This window comes from Jaculus jaculus, chromosome 3 (assembly GCF_020740685.1).
Source record: "Jaculus jaculus isolate mJacJac1 chromosome 3, mJacJac1.mat.Y.cur, whole genome shotgun sequence".
Taxonomy (NCBI): Eukaryota; Metazoa; Chordata; class Mammalia; order Rodentia; family Dipodidae; genus Jaculus; species Jaculus jaculus.
Window position 1 is genome coordinate 181866833 of NC_059104.1, and position 20978 is coordinate 181887810.

A 20978-nucleotide genomic window follows, 5' to 3' on the forward strand; every position below is an offset into this window, starting at 1 on the left:
TGATTTTGTTTTGCTTCTGGCCTCTCCAGATGTGTTATAGATTTGTAATAGTTAGTGATATATTAAAAAAAAATCAGTACAAGCATCTGATGGCTGTTACTCTTCCTTGTGAAGTTGGCTGGGTTGAGAATCACCTGGGAGGCACATCCGTGGGCTTGTTTGTGAGGGTGTTTCCAACAAGGTGTGACTGCAGAGGGGAAAATAACCATGAGCAGAGGCGGCATGATTGCGTGGACTGGAGACCTGGACTAAAGCAATGAGAAGTGAGGAAGCCGTTGAGCACCGGTGTTCCTTCCTCTCTGCGTCCTGACTGCAGATACAGTGTTGCCAGCTGCCTGATTCTCCTGCGACCGGGCTTTCCCTCAAACTGTGAGCCAAATAAAACTTTCTTAAGTTGTTTCTATCACAGCAACAAGAAGAGGTAATACATATTGTCAGCTTTTTATTACTTATTTCCACGTGTATGTGCAGGTGTGTGTGCGTGGGCCCACAGAGCAAGCGTAATGGTCAGAGGACAATGTCAGAGTGGTCCTTCTCCCTTCCATTTCTTTTTTTAAGGCAGCTTTTTAAAACATATTTTTTGTTTATTTGCAAGTATAGAGAGACAGAAGGGAGACAGGCAGAGAGAATGGATGTTACAGGGCCTCTAGCTGCTGCAAAAGAACCCCTCCGGATGCATGTGCTACTGTGCATCTGGCTTTACGTGGGTACTGGGGAATCTAATCTCGGCTGTTAGGCTTTGCAGTCAAACACCTTAACCACTGAGCCATCTCTCCAGCCCCTCTGCCTTCTTTTGAGACTCTCTGACACTGCTGCTTGTGAGCTTTGCACCCATATTTCATGAGTGCTGTGGAGGATCGAACTCCGGTTGGTAGGCTCACAAGCAAGTGCTTTTAACTGCCAGGCCATCTCTTCAGCCCCCTATCTTCATATTTAAAGTTGTTCCCATTTTGTAGTGTTTAGTTTATCATGTTGCTGGATATCAAAATCCTATGTGAGCTTTCTCTATAAGAAGGTGTCTCTGATGTCAATTAAAACTTAGCTACTGAAAAATAGTGCCATGTATGGGGGAGGCAAGGAAAGCTGGTGTTCACTTAATTGTTAGCAGGGTACACTAGCTAATTATAGACGCTCTTTGGTCTCCATTTCTACATCTCAAAAATAGGGAAAGAAGCAATACTTATTGTTTTGGCCATTTGACAAGATCAATGTGTTTATTTATATAAAGTAGAACAGTTCTCAAAATGGTAAAGTATCCAGTATTTTGTTACACTATATTTAAGATGTAGTACGTTGTAAGATGCCCTTTTATTTTATAAAAAAGGAAACTATGGTTCCAATTAAACTATGACACAATGCCAAGATACCACTGGTTGAAACACAATCCCAATCTCAGATGCTAAAATATAAGAAAATACACTTAGAATGACATGACTACAGTAAGCTTTCACTATTGTTATGAATGGGTGCATGAGAGAAACAGACTGGTGGTCTCAGTGTCTCTAAGACCGTCAACGCTCATAGGCATTTATTCCAGCTCCCCTCATACTTATGGCCTCCTACACTGTCTTAGGAGCCAGGCAAACGGTGCGATGATGTGTGGTATACTAAAGCTGCATGCTGCAGAATTCGGTTTTTCATGGTTGAGCCTTTAATACTCAGAGGTGGACCATGTGGTCCGTGTATGTGCCACCTTCTCACCCGAAGCTAAGGGACATCCTAACTGCATATATTATGCCAATGCCAACAGTATTTGCTGAGAAGAGCTGTGCTGTGCTCATACTCTGGGTTATTCTGTTTACAATGGTAGACTGAGTCAAGCCCCAGAATGGCCTATGTCCTTGGTTACTTTTCACTAATCAGCTGCTGAGAGCACCCTTCGTCATTTGGATGTCCCATAATAGTCTGGTCTTGGAGGTTGTGAGCTGAGATGGCAGTTTGCTTCCTTAGGGCCAAGGCTGAAAATCACAGGAAATATCTTAGTGTTCTTGTCTATGCTCTTTCGGTCCTATGCTGCTATCACGCATGCCTAGACTCTGACATCTATAAGGAGTGGACATGTATTGGCTCATAATTAAAGAGGTTGAGAACTTCAATATATAGTGCCCAATAGTAGGTCTAGTGTCTAGAGACGTTCTTGTTTTTCTCCAAGATGATGCTTAGGTGCTGCATCCCCCAGAAGGGAGGGAGGATGGACACTCATAGCAAAAGGTAAGGGGAGCAAGACAGCATGCCCTTTATGTTATGGTATTAATCTATTAACAGCAACCCCACCTTTATAACTCAATCACTTCTTCAAGGCCCCACTTCTCAGTGCTATCACATTGGGGGTTAGATTTTTATTTATTTATTTGAGAAACAGGCAGAGAGAGGGAGAGAGAATGGGCACGCCAGTGCCTCCAGCCACTGTAACCAAACTGCGGACACATGTGTCACCTTGTGCATCTGGCTTACATGGGTCCTGGGAAATTGAACCTGGGTCCTTTGGCTTTGAAGGAAAGTGCCTTAACTGCTAAGCCATCCCTCCAGCTCTGAGGATTAGATTGTTAGGGTATGAATTCTGGTAGGGACACAAACAGGTAAACCACAACTGTTTTGATATACTGAAATTTTAAAAAATACCAGATAGCCTTCATCAAAGGTTTTGATTATTGTATGTATACATATATACGTGCATGTATACATACATACATACATGCATACATACCTACATACCTATGCTTTGTAAATCCTGTTTTGCTGGGAAGCATATCTTTGAACTTTAAGTCTCTGTAAGAAATGGATCATTCATTAGAATGTCATGAAACTCCATATGTAGATTCACTAACCTGGACCAAAGAATCTTGTTAGATTATTATTATTATTAAAATATTTTATACATTCATTTGCAAGAAGAGAGGGAGAGAGGGAGAGAGAATGGGTGTGCCAGGGCCTTTTGCCACTGCAAATGAACTGCAGACGCATGCGCCACTTTGTGCATCTGCCTTTACATGGGTCCTGGGGAACTGAACACAAGCTGGCAAGCTTTGGAAACAAGCAACTTTAACCACTGAGTCACTGTTCAACATATTGCTCAATTTTTTCTAAAGGATCATGCAGGCTACATGGTCAGATTAGATTCTCATGTCCCTGAATTGGTTCATCTTGGTGTGGCAGATAGAGAAATTGAAGGCTGGAGAGGTAGAAAGGGAATTAGCAATGAGTTTCATGGCCTCCATCCTGCTGCTTTGTCAGTGTCACTGAGCAAGTCCATTCTGGAGGATCTGGAAGGAACTCAAATCAGAGAAGACTGGATGGCCAGGACTGCTGGTCTACCCTGTCAAGTGCTCATGGCCTTAGAAATAAGGAGAGACTCAATTTGTAAGCTCTTCCCCATGTGTCCTCTTCCCCAAGGGTATGTGGTCCCCTTCAACCTGGTTCTTCATCATGAATCAGAGAGGGAAATAATCTTGCACAGTGTGACCTCTGAGTATGATTTATGAAGGAAGATGCATCCAAATCTTGCCATATTGGAGCTATTCAATTTTCTCTAATGGCCTTTATCTGAGAGTTATGTCCACTGATGGCAGTCACAACCAGTAAGTCATTAGCTTAAAGTATACTGATGGTTAATTTTAGCACCCTGGGACCTGGGCCCAGTGGGAGACGTCGCTCTCTTTTGCAAATTGAAGCTAGAGGAACATTTGAGCTGTTGGCTAACAATTACATCAGGGAAACTTAGAAAGTAAGACCATTTAAACTTTGAACAGAAAAAAGCAATTGCGTAGTTGGAGTTGAGTTGGCAGAATGGCCTCTCCCTACAGCTCATACTGTTCCTCACCGGAAGAGGCATGGTACCAATCAAGATCCCAGAGTGTGGTGTCTCACACATATGATCTCAGTAATGCACAGAGTTCTTATTTCATCCTTATTATGTACCCCGTCTTATAGACAAACAAAACCTAAGGCCCAAGGTCACATACAAATACAGCTTGGATTAGAACTTAGGTAGTCTAACTCCTAAATCTATATTTTTAGACAATAGTGGTATAGGTAAGGGCAGCTCAAAAACCTAGCCAAACCCCCAGTAAGGGAGAAGGAGTAGACCTCTAAGATCTTGGGGTTCTGGGCATAAGTGTCTTAGGTATGACTTAGAAAACCCTCAGCTTAGAGCTGGCTCCCAGAATGTTGGAAGCCAGCAGTAGGTTCCTGCCCAGACTGTCCAAGCACAAGGCTGAGGAAACGGGGTCTCTGGTGGGCAGCTGGGTAGCCTGAGCCCAAGAGGCTGGAAGAGACTAAGACAGATTCGTGGCGTGACTGACTTATATAAGACTGGCAAGGGAGGCTGCCTGGCAGTTGGTTTAAATCCAGTCCTAGGAAGTGTGGGCCTCAGTGGGGGAACTTGATGCTGTGTTTTTCTCTTTCTGACTCTGGGGTCTCCGGAACACCTCAGAGCCAGCCTGCCTGTCCCATTCCAGAGCCGGGATCCATCCAACCATGACACGTGGATTTCCTGTGCCGCTACTCTACATCCCTGTGGTTGGTAACCGCAGGAAAGCTATGCCTGGTTTTCAATTGGGGTAGGAGGAGGCTCTACTGATTTCCCATGCAAACTGCTGTGAGGCCCTGGTCAGGCACGCTATAGACCTTTCCAGGCTAAGCCTTAGTGGGATTTCTCAGGAGGTTAGGGAGGGGGGACATTATGAGACAAGTGTGCATATCCTAGGGATAGTTGAACTTGAGTAATCCCTTTCTCTCCTTGAATGGGTATTTCCATTTGTCCATACTAACCTCTCTGTGCTTCCATTTCCTCATCTAAAAACAGGCATAACAACAATAATGTACCTCGTGGTGTTAAAATTTTGTGGCCTGAATGTCAAGTGTTTAGAACATTGTCTTATATAGTGCATAAGCAGGTTTCTCCTCCCCCTCTCATTATCGGCATTATTTTTGCAAAAGTGGGTAATATCAAAGCCCCATCCCATAAGTTCTAATACTCTGAGAGTTTGATATGAGCTCCTCAGACAAGGCTGTCTGATTATCCCTGGGTACTACCATCTTAGCTTTGTCAAGTTCCTGGGTGTTTATGTAGTTAGAATATTTGCCTGTTAGGGGAGAGCTAGAAGGTGGATGGATTAGGTAATCAGGCAGAAGGGTAGGGCTTTGTCTGTGTTTAGCTGAAAGTGTTCTGAGCTATCCAGCCGGGACTGTGAAGGATTAGGAGGGATGAGGCCTGGCTTTGTGAGTCCTGAGGTCTCTCCTGTCTGCTAGCTGCCCTCTGTCGCCTGACAGCTGTGAGGGACTACTGCGGTTTCCTCTAGGGAGCCAGAGCTCTCTATATTTTATGAGGCTCAGTCTGTTAGGCAGGGCTGGGTGGCAGCTTGCTTAGTTTCTTGCACTTCCCATGGGAATGGGAGTTCTTGTTGTATCTGATTGCCATGGGCTAAGAGCACCCCTGATCGGAATGCTGGCATGTCTCCAATGGCCATCCCCACCCTTGCCCAGGTTAAAGAGAGTCTAAAGTCCAGGTGGGAGGAAGATTTATCATTACCTTCACAAGCTGTTTGCATCCTTTCTTTTCTTCCATGTCCCCACCTCTCCTTCCCCAGGACTGCACTGCTTGACTAGAAGCTTGCACTGTCTACTAAAATGATCCTCGGCTGTTGATCTTCCTTCTGGATCCCCTACTCCATATGAACCAAAATTCCACTCTGATCATTTCACTTCCCTGCCCAGACACCTCCAATGACTCCCTGTCACCCACAGGATTAAAAAAAAAAATAACAGAGGAGGGGATCAGGATTTGGGTACATTGTGTAAATGTATGAAGGTTGTCAATAAGGTAAAAAGTGAGCAACAGTGCCCTCTCCCTCTCTCTCTCTCTCTCTCTCTCTCTCTGTCTCTCTCTCCCTCCCTCCCTCCCTCTCTCCCCCCCCCCCTCTTTCGGGCTATCCTGGAGCTGGAAGCTTTCCACAGAATTTTCTCTCCATCCTGTGTGGACAGGGCTAGTAGATCAACTCTGAAAATTAAACAATTCCAGCCGTTTCTTGAGCCATCCCCAGATTGGCCCATTAGACAAGGGCAGAAATGCCGTTGCTGCTGGTCCTAATTGAATACTTTACTGTAAATAGTCTTAATTTCCTGCACGAGGCCACTTGCCTTAGCCAAATGGAGGCAAGCAAAGGCTGCCTTTAATGGGCTATAGGAGCAGGGCTGGGCTGTCTAAATGGAGCTATTGTCGCAGCATGCTCTGCATTAAGTCAGGAATACACTCAAGCCTTTAAATCCTTGTAAACAGCCATTGCTGGTGGAAGAAACACAAAACTGAGGATCTTTGGTGGATTCTGCAATGAGTTAAGGGGGGGGACCCCAGGGAAGTGAAGAAAGGGTTCCTCTTCCCTGTTTTTACCCATGCACATCTTTTCCACCTCTCCTACTGGGTAAAATGCATCTCTCCTCTGAGCACTATTTTCTCAACTCCTCCTAAGAGGAAGCTCGCATTGTCTTTGGACTTTCTCAAGGCAAGCACACTATCAGAGCCTTTCGTGGGCACTCATTTACTCTTTACAGAGCTCCTAGGAAGAGGCATTGTTGAGGGAACTGCTGTCACAGAGAATGGTGACTTTCCCAATGGCATGTGCTAATGAGGTGCAGAGTCAGGTTGTAGAATTCATTACATTCCCAAGCTTAATCCTGTTGACTTGCATGCTCGTGAGGACACGGGGTATAGCCTCAGATATGTTCTTGGCTTCCTGACACGCTGTGATGCTTTGCAGGAGTTACACATTTACTCTGAACCTTTGCTCAGCAGGATCAGCAGGATGAGGTGGACCTAGGGCAGCGGGACACCAGTGGCTGTCACAGCATCTGAAGGCAAGTGGTCCTTGCTGAGCAGCGTCCCGTGCCCCGTGGTTTCCACTGTAAAGGCAGCAACATCTGAACCAAACGTCTAGGGCTGTCAGTGAAGGGCTCCCTGGGCTGTGTGTTGCCACTGGGCATGGAGTCAGGCTGTTCGTTGGCCAACAGCTGACCCGCTTGGGTAGCTTATTGTACTTACCATCTTCAACCACTCAGCATCTGCCTTCCACCCACAAATCTGTGTTCCAGCGCTGTGTCTCTGCGCACGTTTCTCACCGAGTTTCAGAAGTGTCATGTGTGATAAGGGGCAGTAGGATGCCATGAGTTGCTGCTATGTGAAGCATAGGGAAGAGAGGAGTGCTCAGTGCACAGTGCCTGCTCCACGGCGTCAGCTGTATTGTTATAGGACCTGCTTCAGCTCCTAGTGTGCCCCAGGCCATCCCCCTCATCAGTTCTTATACACATGTGTGCATGGAGGTACGCAAGCACGTTCATGTGGAGGACTGAAGATAAACGTGAGTGCTTTCCTTAGGAACCCCGTCCATCTCTTTTCAGACAGGGTTTTGCATTATCCTGGAGCTCATCAACTAGGCTAGATTGGCTGGCCAGTGAGTCCTAGGGATCTTCTTGTTTCTACTTCTCCAGTTAGGGATTACAGGCAAGTGCCACTGGGTCTCTTGTTTTTATATGAGTACCTGGGATTGAATTCAGACTCTCATGCTTGTGAGGCAATCATTTTACCAACTAAGCTTTTCTCTCAGCCCCTTCAGTTATCTCTATGCCCAGTGAGTGTAAGCTACTGTTCCCTTGAGAGGCTCTTGACCATGTGGGTCATTGCATAGAGAGGATCCTGTGATGGGTACCATGTAGAACAATATGTGGTTTAAGGCATCCGGGAGTCTTGCCCCTTCCTAGGAAACAGGTAGGCATAAGAAATAGTCTGCATTTATTGATCAGCATTCCAGATATTCCCAGGAGGCCTTCTCAGCACCTGGGAAGGCATGAGATGCAAGGGAAGACCCTGATAAAAGGTTCTTTTAGCTGCTGGGCTCCCCTTGCTTCACCTCTGGGCAGGTATTTAAAAAAAAAAAAAAAAGCTTCCCATTGTTTCTTTCTGAAGGGCCACAGATCATAGATTTAGGATCTGGTTTAGAATTTTCTGTCATCAAGCCATGTTTCTGAAAACTCCGCAAAGACATTCAGAACATTTGCTGCACCTAGGCTTCTGCTCATGACTGTTCATCCTCTGGCTCTCTCAGATGAATCTTGATTCATACCCAGAGGATTCTCCAGTGTTCTATGACCTCTCCACCTTATTCCACAGAAGGCTGTTGGCTCACATTATAAAGTGCCTTGGGGCTCCACTACTGTCTCTGTTCCCTCATCTACCTTATGTTGTAATTTTCTCTTTTAACATTTTTCTTTTTCTTTTATTTTTAAATTTTTTATTTATTTATTTGAGAGCGATAGACACAGAGAGAAAGACAGGTAGTGGGAGAGAGACAGAATGGGTGCGCCAGGGCTTTCAAGCCTCTGCAAACGAACTCCAGATGCGTGCGCCCCCTTGTGCATCTGGCTAACGTGGGACCTGGGGAACCGAGCCTCGAACCGGGGTCCTTAGGCTTCACAGGCAAGCGCTTAACCGCTAAGCCATCTCTCCAGCCCAACATTTTTCTTTTGACTCTCTTCTTCTCTGTGATGAGACAGTAGGAAAATAAATTCTGCCCACTCACTGCCATCTAATTGTACCTGAGCTTTTACTCTGAAAAGTTGTGATTTTCCTGTTTTATAATTTAGTCAAACACATTACAAAAGAAGACAATACCTCATTATTTTTGTGTGCTTTGTGTATGTGCGTGTACACTGATTGAACCCAGAGCCTCACACACACTAGGTTTGTGATCTACCAGTGAGCTATAACACCAGCCTGTTTGTTCCATCCTTTTCTGACCACTGGCTCAGTAGGTTCCATCATCATGAGAGAAATAACGATGGTGATGACACTGGACCCCCACACTCCTCGAACACGCCACTGGGCTCAGTGCCTTGTATGTGGCACCTTGTTTTCTGCTCTTCCCCACAATAGCTGACCCAGGACTAAGCACCTAGCAGACCACCTACTCCTTATTTAGTTCCCACTCTAGCCCAAGATGTCCCATTCCTTATTGCATGTCGTCATTCTCAAGTTCTATGAAGACGCCATCATTAGCCTCAGCTAAGATGCCGAAATGGAGCTAAACATAAATGTGTTAAAAGCTCACGATAGGGGCACAGTTCAGCAGTTAAAGGAACTTACTCACCAAGCCTTCAAGTCCAGGTTTAATTCCCTAGTATTCATGTCAAGCAATGGAGCATGTGTCTGGAGTTTGTTTGAAGTAGCAAGAGTTCTTGGCACCCCATTCGCACATTCTGTCTCAAGTTCATTGTGCTCCCTCATTCAGCGGATAAGAGGGAAGACTGAGTGCCGTGCCCGTGCCCGAGTGCCTGATTTCCAGGAGCGCATGCAGTCCCCGCCTTTGAGGGGCTCACAGTCTGGGGTCTCACAGATAAGGAAACAGGCCACTAGAGCAAACAAGTCTGTGAACTTATCTATAGCCCCAGTTCATTCTGGGTTCCCGCTACCCCACACTTTGCATGTTGGCCATTGGATTCTATTTAAATGTATACTTACATATATACACGTATATACAGGAGGAGATATTTGTATGTATAATCATATATGTATTATCTATATGATTAGGATGCAATTATAAGATTTCGCAAATACTATAGGACCATTAAATGTGGAGCTAAGTGCATAAAACATTCACCGTGCAACCATGAGGGCCTGAGTTCAGATCTTGTGATCCCATGTTACATTTTCTAGGGACAATGGCATGTGCCTATAATCCCAGTTCTGGGGAGGCAGAGATAGGACCTACTTGCTAAACAGTCTAGCTGAATTTGTGAGCTTTGGGTTCAATGAATGATCTTATCTCAAAAATGAGGTGGAAGAGAAGTTTATATATGCTCCCAACATTGACCTCTGGTCCACAAATGTGCATCTGCACACATACATACACCCAGGAATACCACACACCCAGAGGCATGCACATACACATGCATGTGCACACACACACATGCACACACACACAAACCACCAGTAAAGTCAGTCGTAGCTGCTTTTTGAAACAAGTGTGTCCTCTGCAGTATTTGTTGTCCTATGTGTCCCAATATTTGGCACATACCAATGTGGGTAAATATTTGGCAATGGGACAAAGGGAAGATGGTAGGGCATGAATGTGAAGAAAGGTCAGATCTGTGTCCTGCCTCACTTGTGTTGAGGGCACAAAGGTGTAAACAGGCTCCAAAGAAGAGGAGAAGGGGGACCACCCACCCACACCTGCCCTGGCTCCTGGTGGCCCGGATCTGGGAGACAGAGTGACCACTCCTCATCTCTGGACTGACCTCCTGTTCTGTCTTAGGGTCCTGCCCGCTGTGGGAAGGCCGTGCTGCAGATTGGAATCAACATGATGGCGCTGCCTGGAGGCCGCCACTTGGACTCCGTCGCTGTGCCAGGGCAGCGGTAAGTCCTGCGGCCACTCCCTGCCAGCAGGGAGTGGAGCGGAGAGCTGGTCCGTGGGAGCCTCTTGCTCTGGTGTGGGCAGAGGTGGGGCTGGCCTCATACAGAGGGCAGGAAGTGAAGCTGAGTGGGTGATGGAGGAGCGCTGGGGAGCTTTGAGTGTGAAGGAGAGACGAAGAGCATCCAGCTGCAAAGGCCACCTCACAGCGAGACCAGTGCAGAAGTGAACTGGCGCGTCCTGGAGGCCTGGGCCACAGCCAAGGGTGGAAGTCCAGGGTGCCTCTAGGGCTGTCCTGATTTTGGCATGTGTTAGAAAATACATGGGATTGCTTTAAGAGGCTTCTGCTGTCCAAACCAGGGCCAGGTTGGAAAGCAATAACCAGTCCTCTGTTGCCAGAGAAACCAAAAGCTACCTGGCAACAGAGGACTCTTGGCTGGTGGTGCCTTATTAGAGGGAGAGTGCCACTGTGGGCAGACCTAAGGTTTTTATGGCCCAGTTCCACTCTCTGCATTCACCCGATGAAGTGACCAGCTCTGCTCCTCTCCCATTGCCATGTCGGCTTCCCTCAACACTGCAAGTCAAAAATAAATCCTTCCCTTCCTTAAGCTGCCTGTGGTCAGGTATTTCATTCAGAGCAATGAGCAAGTAACTGATAGAGCCCCTGCAAGCCTCCAAGGATCATTAAAGACATAATTAAGAATTTCCCATGAAGCTAGACATGGAAAATAAGGGATCACAGGGGATTCATCATCTTTGTATACAGTCTCTATGGTGCAAGTTTGAGATGGGCCCAGACAGAGGGCTAAGCAGTTAAGGCACTTGCCTGCAAAGCCTAAGGACCCATGTGCAGCCTTCCAAGTCCCATATAAACCAGATTCCCAAGCTGACACAAGCACACAAGGTCACAAATGCATACAAGGTGGTGCATGTGTCTGGAAATCAATTGCAGTGGCTGGAGTCCCTGGCGAGCCAATTCTCTCTCTCTCTTGCTTTCTTGCTCCCTCATTCTCTCTCATTAAAAAGAAGGCCAGTCAGTTGGGCTTGCCTGAAAAAAACAAGTTAGAGATGGTGAGATGCAAGCCTGCTGGAATATCTAGGACATGAAGCCTGCCCTGGCTTGTAATAGCTCAGCCTTCCTGAGATGTGCAAGTATGGTCAGATTTGGCCACATGGCCACCTGGCTATAAAGTACTCTGTATGACTGGTACAAATCCCAGAGCCCCATCTGCTTCTCAGTCTCCTCATGTTTAAGACAGGGGGAATAACGTGCCCACTGCACAAGGCTGATGTGCGGAGGGATTAGTATATGCCAAGTATCACATCTGGAGATCTCCATATGGAGCTATTGTTGATCAACTTCCTGCCTATGCTAGGGTTTCTGCAAGTATGTGGTGTAAGGCAGTTCTTCTGGAATCTTCTCTCCTGACCTCACTGAGAAAGACTAGGTGGACATTCCCAACAGTGTAGTATTTTAAGCCATAAGTAAGTGTGACCGTTTGGGGTGAAGCAGTGTCAGTCTGCTCGCCTGGCCAGGTGGCAGGCCAGGTAACAGTAGGCGTTCTGGCCACGGTCCTGGCTGGTTAGACCAAAGCTTGTGCTGGGGTGGAGAAGCAGTTTGGGACAGTGGTGAGGAGGCCAATTGCCTCAGCTTGATTCCTAGTATTGTCATTGTAATTTGGGCTTTAGTTTCTCCATCTGTAAAGTGTGAATGATCTATGTTTAGGTAACCGACTTGCTAGGAGACTATAAGATAGATATGCAGAGCACCTGCCTGGTTCCCAGGAACTGCTCAGCCAGTCTCTTCTTCAGATGAAGAGTAGAATTGCCACCAAATGGAGGTTATGGGGTGAAGGTGAGGTCCTGGTAGCTTTTAGGTCTGTGTCCCTGAGCCCCAGAACCTAGCCCGCCCTCACGTCTCCCTGGACACTACTGATCTACTGAGTGCTGCAGAGACAGTCGACAGCGGTCACCCGTGGTGGAGGAACCAGTCTGTGTGCCTCCTCAAGTTGCACTCTCCAATATTACAGTTGTGGGGATCTCTATAGCCCACTACCTTGATTTAGCTGTTTCTATGGACAGTTCTTGGAGGATTGGTTGGAGGTCAATATCTATGCAGAGCCATGTCCAGGCATCCCTTTCCTTCCCCATTCTTTCCTACTACTTTTCTTGCCCACAGAGCAGGTTAGGGCATGGTAGTTTCTTCTCTGGGTTCCCTCCAGTGAAGAGGTGGGATCCCCACACTTTGCTAAAGGCCTGGCCTTAACCAGGTCTATAACCAATAACAACATTGGCTTCCACTCACAGAATTTCTGGTGGCCAGGGTCCTTCACTCATTCAGGCTTCACTATGGCCATCTGGCTAATTGTTGTCTCTTTTGCAAATGAAGGAGCCACACGTTGAGTTCTCTGGGAAGCATCCTTTGAGGTGGTGGTCAGAGTGCAGGTTGGCTTTGGGGGAGCCCTTGGAAGTCAGTTTTATGCGCAGCAGGGGAATAAAGCTGGGCTGAGAAGAGGGAAGTTGAGCTTCAAGGCTCGTTTGGTGACTACTCAGCTGACTGTCTGCAGCTTTGGAATCGTGTTGCTCACTGGCCCAGTGGGCAGCACCTTTCGGTCTACTGGATTCTGTCCCTGCAGTGCCAAGTTGCTTCCTCATCGAGACGCCAGCAGCTGGGGCTGTGTTAGAGCTTTATGTCGAGCGAAGTGAAGTTCAATGTAAATAGTAAAATGGAATTACTGACTCCACATGTCAGAGCCACCAGTTAGGCCCTCACTGGACTCTTTGCACTCAGACCAGCTAAGGGGATTTTCTGTTTTCTGCTCATGTTCAGCCTTACAAGCCTGCTGCCCACACGGCTGCTCCACACTTCCCAGTGCTGCCCGATGCATGATGCATGAGGTGTTCTTGGCTCAGATCAAATCTATACGTGAATTATTTTCCTGTTTGCCATGACAAAATATCCAACAAAAGTAACTCAAGGAATGAAGGGCTTATTTGGGCTCACAGTTTGAGGCTGCAATCCATCATGGTGGGTCTATTAATTAACTCTTGCTGCTTAGACAAACAAAATACCTAACCAAAAGCAACTGGGAGGCTGAAGAGATGGCTTAGAGGTTAAGGAAACTGACATGTAAGGTGACACAAGCATGCAAAGTCGCATATGTCCACTAGGTGGCACACATGTCTGGAGTTCAATTGAAGTGGCTGGAGGCCCTGGCATGCCAATTCTCTTTCTCTCTCTGCATGTGTCTCTCTGTCTTGTCTCTGGCTCTGGCTCTCGGTCTCATAAAAATAGATCCAGTTTGTTGGGCTTGCCTAAAAAAAACCAAACCAGCTTAGGGAAGAATACTGGTGCTTAGCCATCTGTTACAGTGAAGGACCCCAGCCCATGGGATGGTGTTGCTTACACTTAAGGTGGGTCTTCACCCACCCATAATTTAATTTACAAATACCCTTCAGAGTGTGTTTGAGATTTGTTTCCATGATGATTTTAAATCCTGTCAAGTTGATAACCAGAGACAAGCTGTCCCAGCAGGGAAGTCACAGTGGCACGTGCAGTCAGGAGCAGATCATGATGAATGCCGGTGCTCAGCCCACTTTCTTCATTTTCCTCAGTCTAAGACCTCAGGCCATGGAATGGTGCCGCCCCTAGCTGGGGTTGTGGGTCTTCCCACCTCAATTAACCTAGTCAGGAAACTTCCTCATAGACATAGAAATAGAAGCTCACCCCTTAGGTGAGTCTGGATCATGTCAAGTTAACAATCAAGATAAACTATCACATCCTATGAAATGTATTTTGTCTAAAGTTTCTCTTTGAACAAGTGGACAGCTCTAGAAAGGGTGTCATTCGAGGTGAGGTGGCTCTGGATGTTTCAACAGCTGGGGCCTCTCAGCTAATGATGCTTTCAGCAGATGAGTGACACATCTTTCTGTGAAAGAACCTGGGTGGCACCGCACAGTGTGTTCATGCCTAGGAAGCTAAGGCTTGGGTAGGTGAAGTGTGTTGCCCAAGGACACAGATGCGAAGTCTTCTCCCACAGGTCGGGGAAGACTGTCTTTTCCATGGCATTTTTGGGGCATTGTACACCACGGCCTGTGCTCAATGACTCAAGTGGTTATTTGTTCATTAGATTCCAGTGGAATGATTGTACAAATACTGATCGAGTCTAGGTCTTGCACCTCGTATGGTGCGGTGTGGCGGAGGGCTCGTGGTGGCCTGACTGCGCATAAGCCTCTCTCCAAAAGGGATTCATGCTCTACTTCGTGACTTCCCTCCTGGCCTGATTGGGTTAGATTTGTAGCAAGCACACTACTTGAGGCCTGTGGTGGGGAGACCTTTCACGGTGGTGAATCCCTTTGTCACGTGATTTCTATTCGGCTAGGGATCTGTCATAAAAGGCGGCGAGGTGACCTCGCAGCCTGGGATGAATGGCTTTCGGGATTGTGCAGCCTGCTGAGGACGTGTGTGCCGTCCCTGGGCCAGTGGGAGCTGTTGTAGGTGAGCCTGTTTCCAAGTCTGTAATGGTTTACATGTGTGCTCCCAGCTCTGCGGCTGGTTTTCTGCTGCTGTGGGTCATTTTCTATGATGATGGTAAAGTGCACAGGCTGTAATTGTCAACGGGTCATTGTACATTTTTCTGTTGTTTAAGCCAAAAGTCAGGCCAATCAAAGCTAGAATTAAATTGCCTCCCTTCTCCCATTTCCCAAGAGAAATCCACAAAAACACAGAGTGTGACCTGGAGGAGGCAGACAGATGATGATTCAGTAGTTATTTTTAAGAAGAGAGGTTGAATTTAAATTCCTGTGCAGTTCTGGGAAGTGGGATCATAGAAGCATTGGATGTTGTTGCTGGAAGTTCTCTCAACATTGATCTGTGCCATTCCCTTTGTTATTAGCAGAGGAAACAGAGGCCTAGAGAGGGGCGTAGAGCTGAGTACACTTCTGTCGCCTTTCCCCACTTTGTGGAGTCCTTTCTCCTCTACTGTGTTCTTTAAGGTCATTTTCCCACCCAGCCCCCAGGAATCTCCCATAGCAAGGATTTATAATAGAGAAATGGTTTTAGTCATTCACTCAAATGTTTATTTTGGATCATGATCTTACTTTGAGCCAGGATCTGGGTGGTTGGCTATGTATATGACATCTTCTCCACTCCACAATGAGTATTCTGAGTGCCTGGGGCTGAATTCTTAACTCATTCATATTTATGTTTTTCACTGTGGTCAACATGCATGTAGTGGAAGCCCAATAAGTGGTTGTTGAATGAATAAATACATAACACATGTTTGATGAATGAACACAAGCTATTGGCTGGAGATCATATAAGAGAGATTAAACTTGGATAGCTTGTATTTTGGACTTCATTCCTTTCTCTGAGACAACCTTCCTTCCTTCTTTTTCTTCCTTCCCCCTTCCCTCCATTACTTCTTTCTTTTCGTCCTTGATTTTTGTAGAAAACTGTTATTTGGAGGGAAAGGGTATGCTGGAGATTTATCTTAGGAACTGTCTCTGAGTATGAGCCAAAGATTTAATGGGTTAAGAGTTGGAGAGATCAGAAAAGGCATTATTCACTTCTCGTCTGGAGAAGAATGATTCAGAAATAGTTTTTTTTTTTTTCCTTCTCAAATCTTTTGTAGAAGCTCAGTGTGATGGGGAACATGATCAGAAGCAGGTTTTGGCTGTTGTTTGTGGACAATCCTTCTCATTCTTTGAGCCTCAGTTTCTTTCTCTGAAGAAAAGGAGGTAGATCCAAATCACCTGGAACGGTTCCCCAGGTTTAACATTCTAGGAGTCAAGGAGCGAGTTTTGTTCATCCTGTTCTTTTACGGGACAAAAAAATGTTCTACTTAGGTGCTGCAGGGCTGGGAAAGCAAGTTCCTTGGCTAACGTAGGTGTCCTCATTCCTTCCTGTGGTGCCCTTCAAAGCATTTGGCATTGGCCTACAGCTGGGGTAGAAATTGCAAGGCCTGCGAGTTAGGGAGTCCTTCTATCATTTGAGATTAAGCTTTGTTGAGATTGTGTAGAAACTCCTCGGTATGGCTGCAAGTGTTCAGTGGGGAAGGACAGGCCCTGATTTGTTGGCAAACAGTGTAGATAAATCCATGATGGATCAAAGCATTTCAACATGCCTCAGGATTCAACCCAGTCCTTTTCAACCTCACCTCTACCCCACTGGCTATACTTGGCAACTTGCTACATTCCCAGCATGTGAATCTCTGCTTCCCGGTGTTCCTTCTATGTGAAGGTATCCTTTCCAAAGAATGATGAATTTGGAGGCATGCTGCAAGGATGGGGAACCTACAGGGATCTCTAGCTTTTGTTAGACAGTCCTTCTCTGTACTCCCATAATACTCTCTGTTAACTTCAATATGTAGCACCCTTGTTGGAAGGAATATGTCTTTTGCAGTAAGAGGTCCTATCCTCATGTAGATAATATCTTGGCATCTCCCTGTGAATAATGCCAGAACCCAGCCCAGGTTCATGGTAAATTTCATATAAATTTCAGCCTTTTTAATATAGTAAGGTATTTCTTTGCCAAAAACTCACACAGGTAGAAAAGAATGAGACAGAGAAATCCAAGTTTGAGGCCTGGAAGGCTTAGATGAAACTACCATTTGAAACATAAAGACGTTAAAACCATCCAAGAAGAGCCTAGGTGTAGATTTCCACTAACTATTGACCTCAGAGTTCTGAGTATGCCAGGCCATTAGGATAAACTGGGAATGAGGAGCTGCTTCCTGCAGCTGGAGGCCAGAGCATAGAATGGCTAAGCTGAGAAGACTATTCCCATTGGCATTGAAAGGGTCAGCCCTAGTGATGGGGGCAGGGAAGGGAGCAATCCAGGAGGCAAGGCGGGGCCAGGGAGGGGGCGAGGAGACCCCAAGGCCAGCAGAGTCCCGAGAGAGTCGCTGTGTCTCTGTTGATATGGTTTCCAGGCTTCTCTGCCCGGGGGACGCACATGTGCCAGCCTCACCGGAGGTCCCCAGTCGCGAGACTGTGGTCAGTAGTTTGGCTCTGGATTCTAGTAATACACCCTCCATTCTCTCAGGAGGAGATGGTAGAGGACTTCAGAAATAGCTAGCACGTTGTGGACTTCAAATGGTTCCCAGCTTTGCAAGGCAATAAGGATACACGTTACAATAGTCTTGCAGAGTGGAGAGAGTGCCAGTTAAAAAAAAGAAAACAACACTGACTGCTTGAGTGATTTGCCTGTGCATGTGGGAGGGGGCACGCCAGAGCAAACATCCAGCCACTGCTGCTGAACACTTAACACTCGTGCCACCTTTTATGTACCTGGGTGTCTTGGGAATTGAACCTGGGGCTGTAGGTTTTGCAAACACATACCTTTAGCCACTGAACCATTTTCCCAGCCTCTTCTTGTTTAAAGAAAAGTGCTGGATTTGACGGTTTGAATACCAGCTAAGTTGCCCAAGGCCATGCAAGAGCACACCGTGATAGAGAAGTTTAAGGCTCTTGCCTCACAGTGCCTGGAGGTTTGTTTCCACTTATTCACTGTGTGACATTGGCCAAGTCCCTTAGTCACAGTTTACAGAACAGAACCTTTGCAGGGCTGTTTTGAGGGTTAACTGAGCAATTAGGATTGAATCAGGCACTCAGCACAGTGCCCAGAATGTCATGAACACTCCATCGGTTTTCACTGTAGCTGTTGGCAGAGAGGTCTCAGACAGGTTACATGACAGCCTTAGTCCCAGATTACATGTCTGCACAATGGGGTGGGAATCTCCACCCATCCGTCTGTGCCAAGGGCAGGCACAGAAGGTATCTGGTCCACAGAGCATGCTCTGCAGTGGTGGGCCCTTCGTTCGTTGGGGCTGGGGTTATCCCCCTGACCTAGAGCAGTCCTGGGAATGCTTTATGGATGGCGTTGTTTCACTCTCAGTTCCTTGGGGATGTGACTGTGTGGCTCCTTCCCCCACTCCCACCCCACCGGCGAATTCCAGCTTAAATGACACCATCCAGCCAGGAGTCCAGTGAGTGGAGATGACTGTGGTTGCATCTGGCTTTGTGCTTGTGCCTGCCAGGCTCCAGAAAGCCCAGATTTAGGGGGCTTTGTCACCTCATTCCAGATGTCTAGGAAAACTTCTGTCAAAGAGCAAGAGGCCCTGGATACTTGGGGAGCAGACATCTGCCAGGATCTGGAAGACTCTGCGAGGCCCTGTCTCTGAGATGCCCTTGCCCTGCTCCTTAGGCCCAGAACAACCTTTACAGCATCAGGTCCAGACTCTACTTTATCATGGAGTTGACAGAAACTAACCCTTAGTTCTGGGCCTGGCCTCCTTGGCCAGAGACCCTAGAGTCTCTTGACTGGTGATTTTCTACTATGACGGGCATGTGACTCATTGCCAGTGCCTCTGCCTTGACCTCAATTTGAATTCTCCTCCATGTGAGTAACAGGAGCAGCCGTCTGTACTTGCAAAGGACAGATCTCACACTCGGCAGCTCAGAGTTCTGGGCTGAGGATGGTGGAATGACTGGAAGCGAGGCAGAAGACAGCAGGAGCTCCAACCGCACTGCAGGAGCGGCCTGCTTCACTAGACCGGCTACGCTGGGTCCGTCAGCAAATCCAATAGGAGAGGTGGAGCCCGGGAGCTAATGACAGACAGTCAGGCGAGCTCTGCAATTACGCGATGCTCAGTGCTCACACAGTCCAAACCGTAATGAGCCACAGCGCCTAGACTCCAAAATTGAGGAGACCTGCTCATTCTGTGGCGGCACAGTGACCGAGGCTGGAAGACGTGGCCTGGATGAGCTGGTTGTGGGGCTGGGTGGGGTTCACAAGGTCTGGTCTCCACCCTCAGAGAGCTTGGAGACTTACATGCGCCCTCTCTCAGGTCCTTGTCTCTGCCAACTGACCTTGTCACAATGGTGAACATATTTTGACAGTTGGCAGTGCACAGGTTCCTTTTACAGGGGTTACAAAAAAGTCACATAGGAGTCAATGAGATGCCAGAGATATTAACAGTGCAGTTTTTGTTTTAACCCACGAGTTGTTAAAATGTGGGAGTTGACAAGACAGAACTCTGGGTCATCGGACAGGGGGCAGCTGTGGGATGTTCATGCTGGCTCCTTGAGCTGGAAGCACATCGCCCTGCAGCCAGGTTCAGGTCCCTCGGGTTTCTGAAACAGAAAGCGCAATGAGCCTCGTGAGTGCTCTGACTGCCTGGGTGGTGGGAGCAGGTACACTTGGAGTCAGGTAGACTTGGAGCGAAGTCTTGACACTGTCATCAGCCCGCTGCCAGAGCCCCTGGAGCTGCAGACTCTCCTCCTCCGTGAAATGGTGACAGTCAGCAGCCTTTCCAGGCGTGCAGGTTAGAGACAGAACGTGTAGGCGCTTCAGAAGGAACGGAACATCTGTCTTATAGCGGGCTTGCAACGATGGTAGCTTTCAAAACTAGAGTAGGCAACCTCTTCTCTACCCTCAGGCTCTCCTATTGATTGAGGGAGGGTCATAGCCTGCTGAATGGGTGTGACAATATGACCCCTTCACTGGCTGTCCCCACTCACAGGGTGCAGGTCATTGGTGTGCCCAGCTTCCCTCCTGGGGTTATCCCAAATGTGGATCAGTTAAATGAACAGAAGATGCCATAGGTCACAGGAGGCCAATGTTGAATAGGAGAAATTTAGTAGACCTGGGATCCTGCCTAGTAGCAGTGTGACAGTTTGCTGCTGTAGCTTGGGGCAGAGGGTCAGTGAATGGAGATGGGAAAGAACATGGAGGAGCATAGGGACAAGAGGCCGCTTTCCACAATTAGGAAAATAAAGGAAGCTTGTGCAGAGTCCTGAGAGGGAGAGCAGACCTCTGAGACACAGAGACCTGTTCACGGATGTTGCTCTGTGGGCACATGTGACATGTGAAGGCTCCCCAGCAGGTCACTTGTGAACTTGGAGTGGGCAGAGATTCAGAGTGGGGCTGTGTCTGCTTCCATGTCTGGAGAGGGATTCTGAAGCAAGTCAGGAGCTGGCTGGTGAAAGCGGTGGAGAACTTACGCAAGAGGAAAGAGCAGCATCTCCTCCAGCTCCGCTCAGCGTGGGCTCTGTCAGCGCGTTCCAACAGAGGGGCTGGAAGTTAAGATCTCTGACCACGCTGCCCATTATTTATAGCTCGTCGCATAAATAAGCATGCCTAAACTGGCTGCTTAGTAAACAGTGTGCAGTTCCCAGAGAAGCAAAGTTTAGGTCATTCTAATTTAGCTTATATGTTTTATATGTTGTTTTTTATCAAGTCAAAATGGAGGGAGGGAGGAAAAGAAGGAGAGAAAGGAAAAGAGAGAGAGAGAGAGAGAGAGAGAGAGAGAGATTTCCAAGTTGGTTTTAGAGAGGCATGTGGCGGTCCCAGCTGACATCTCTGATGTGATTCCTGGGAACATAGGAAGTACTCTGTTTATAAAGAGCAAGCCCCGATGTGCTTATGGCATCCCTGAAGCTGCTGGTGTGCTTGCCACCCTCTTCTCTGAGATTGCTTACTACCCATCTTTCTCCTGCACACTTCACTGTAGACACACCACTCCTTCCTCCCAGAGCCCTGGCCTCCTCCTTGGCTTGGAACACGCGGTTCCCGTACTG

The 20978-nt window shown here is 47.3% G+C and overlaps 1 protein-coding gene across 1 annotated transcript in view; it reads left to right on the top strand.

The window, feature by feature from the left end:
- Insc (INSC spindle orientation adaptor protein) overlaps positions 1–20978 on the top strand; it is a 133752-nt gene that overhangs the window by 14649 nt on the left and 98125 nt on the right. Inside the window, exon 2 of the mRNA XM_004650840.2 lies at positions 10302–10402. Coding sequence (XP_004650897.2) covers positions 10347–10402 — 56 coding nt within the window. The 5' untranslated portion in view covers positions 10302–10346. The remainder of the gene's footprint in view (positions 1–10301; positions 10403–20978) is intronic.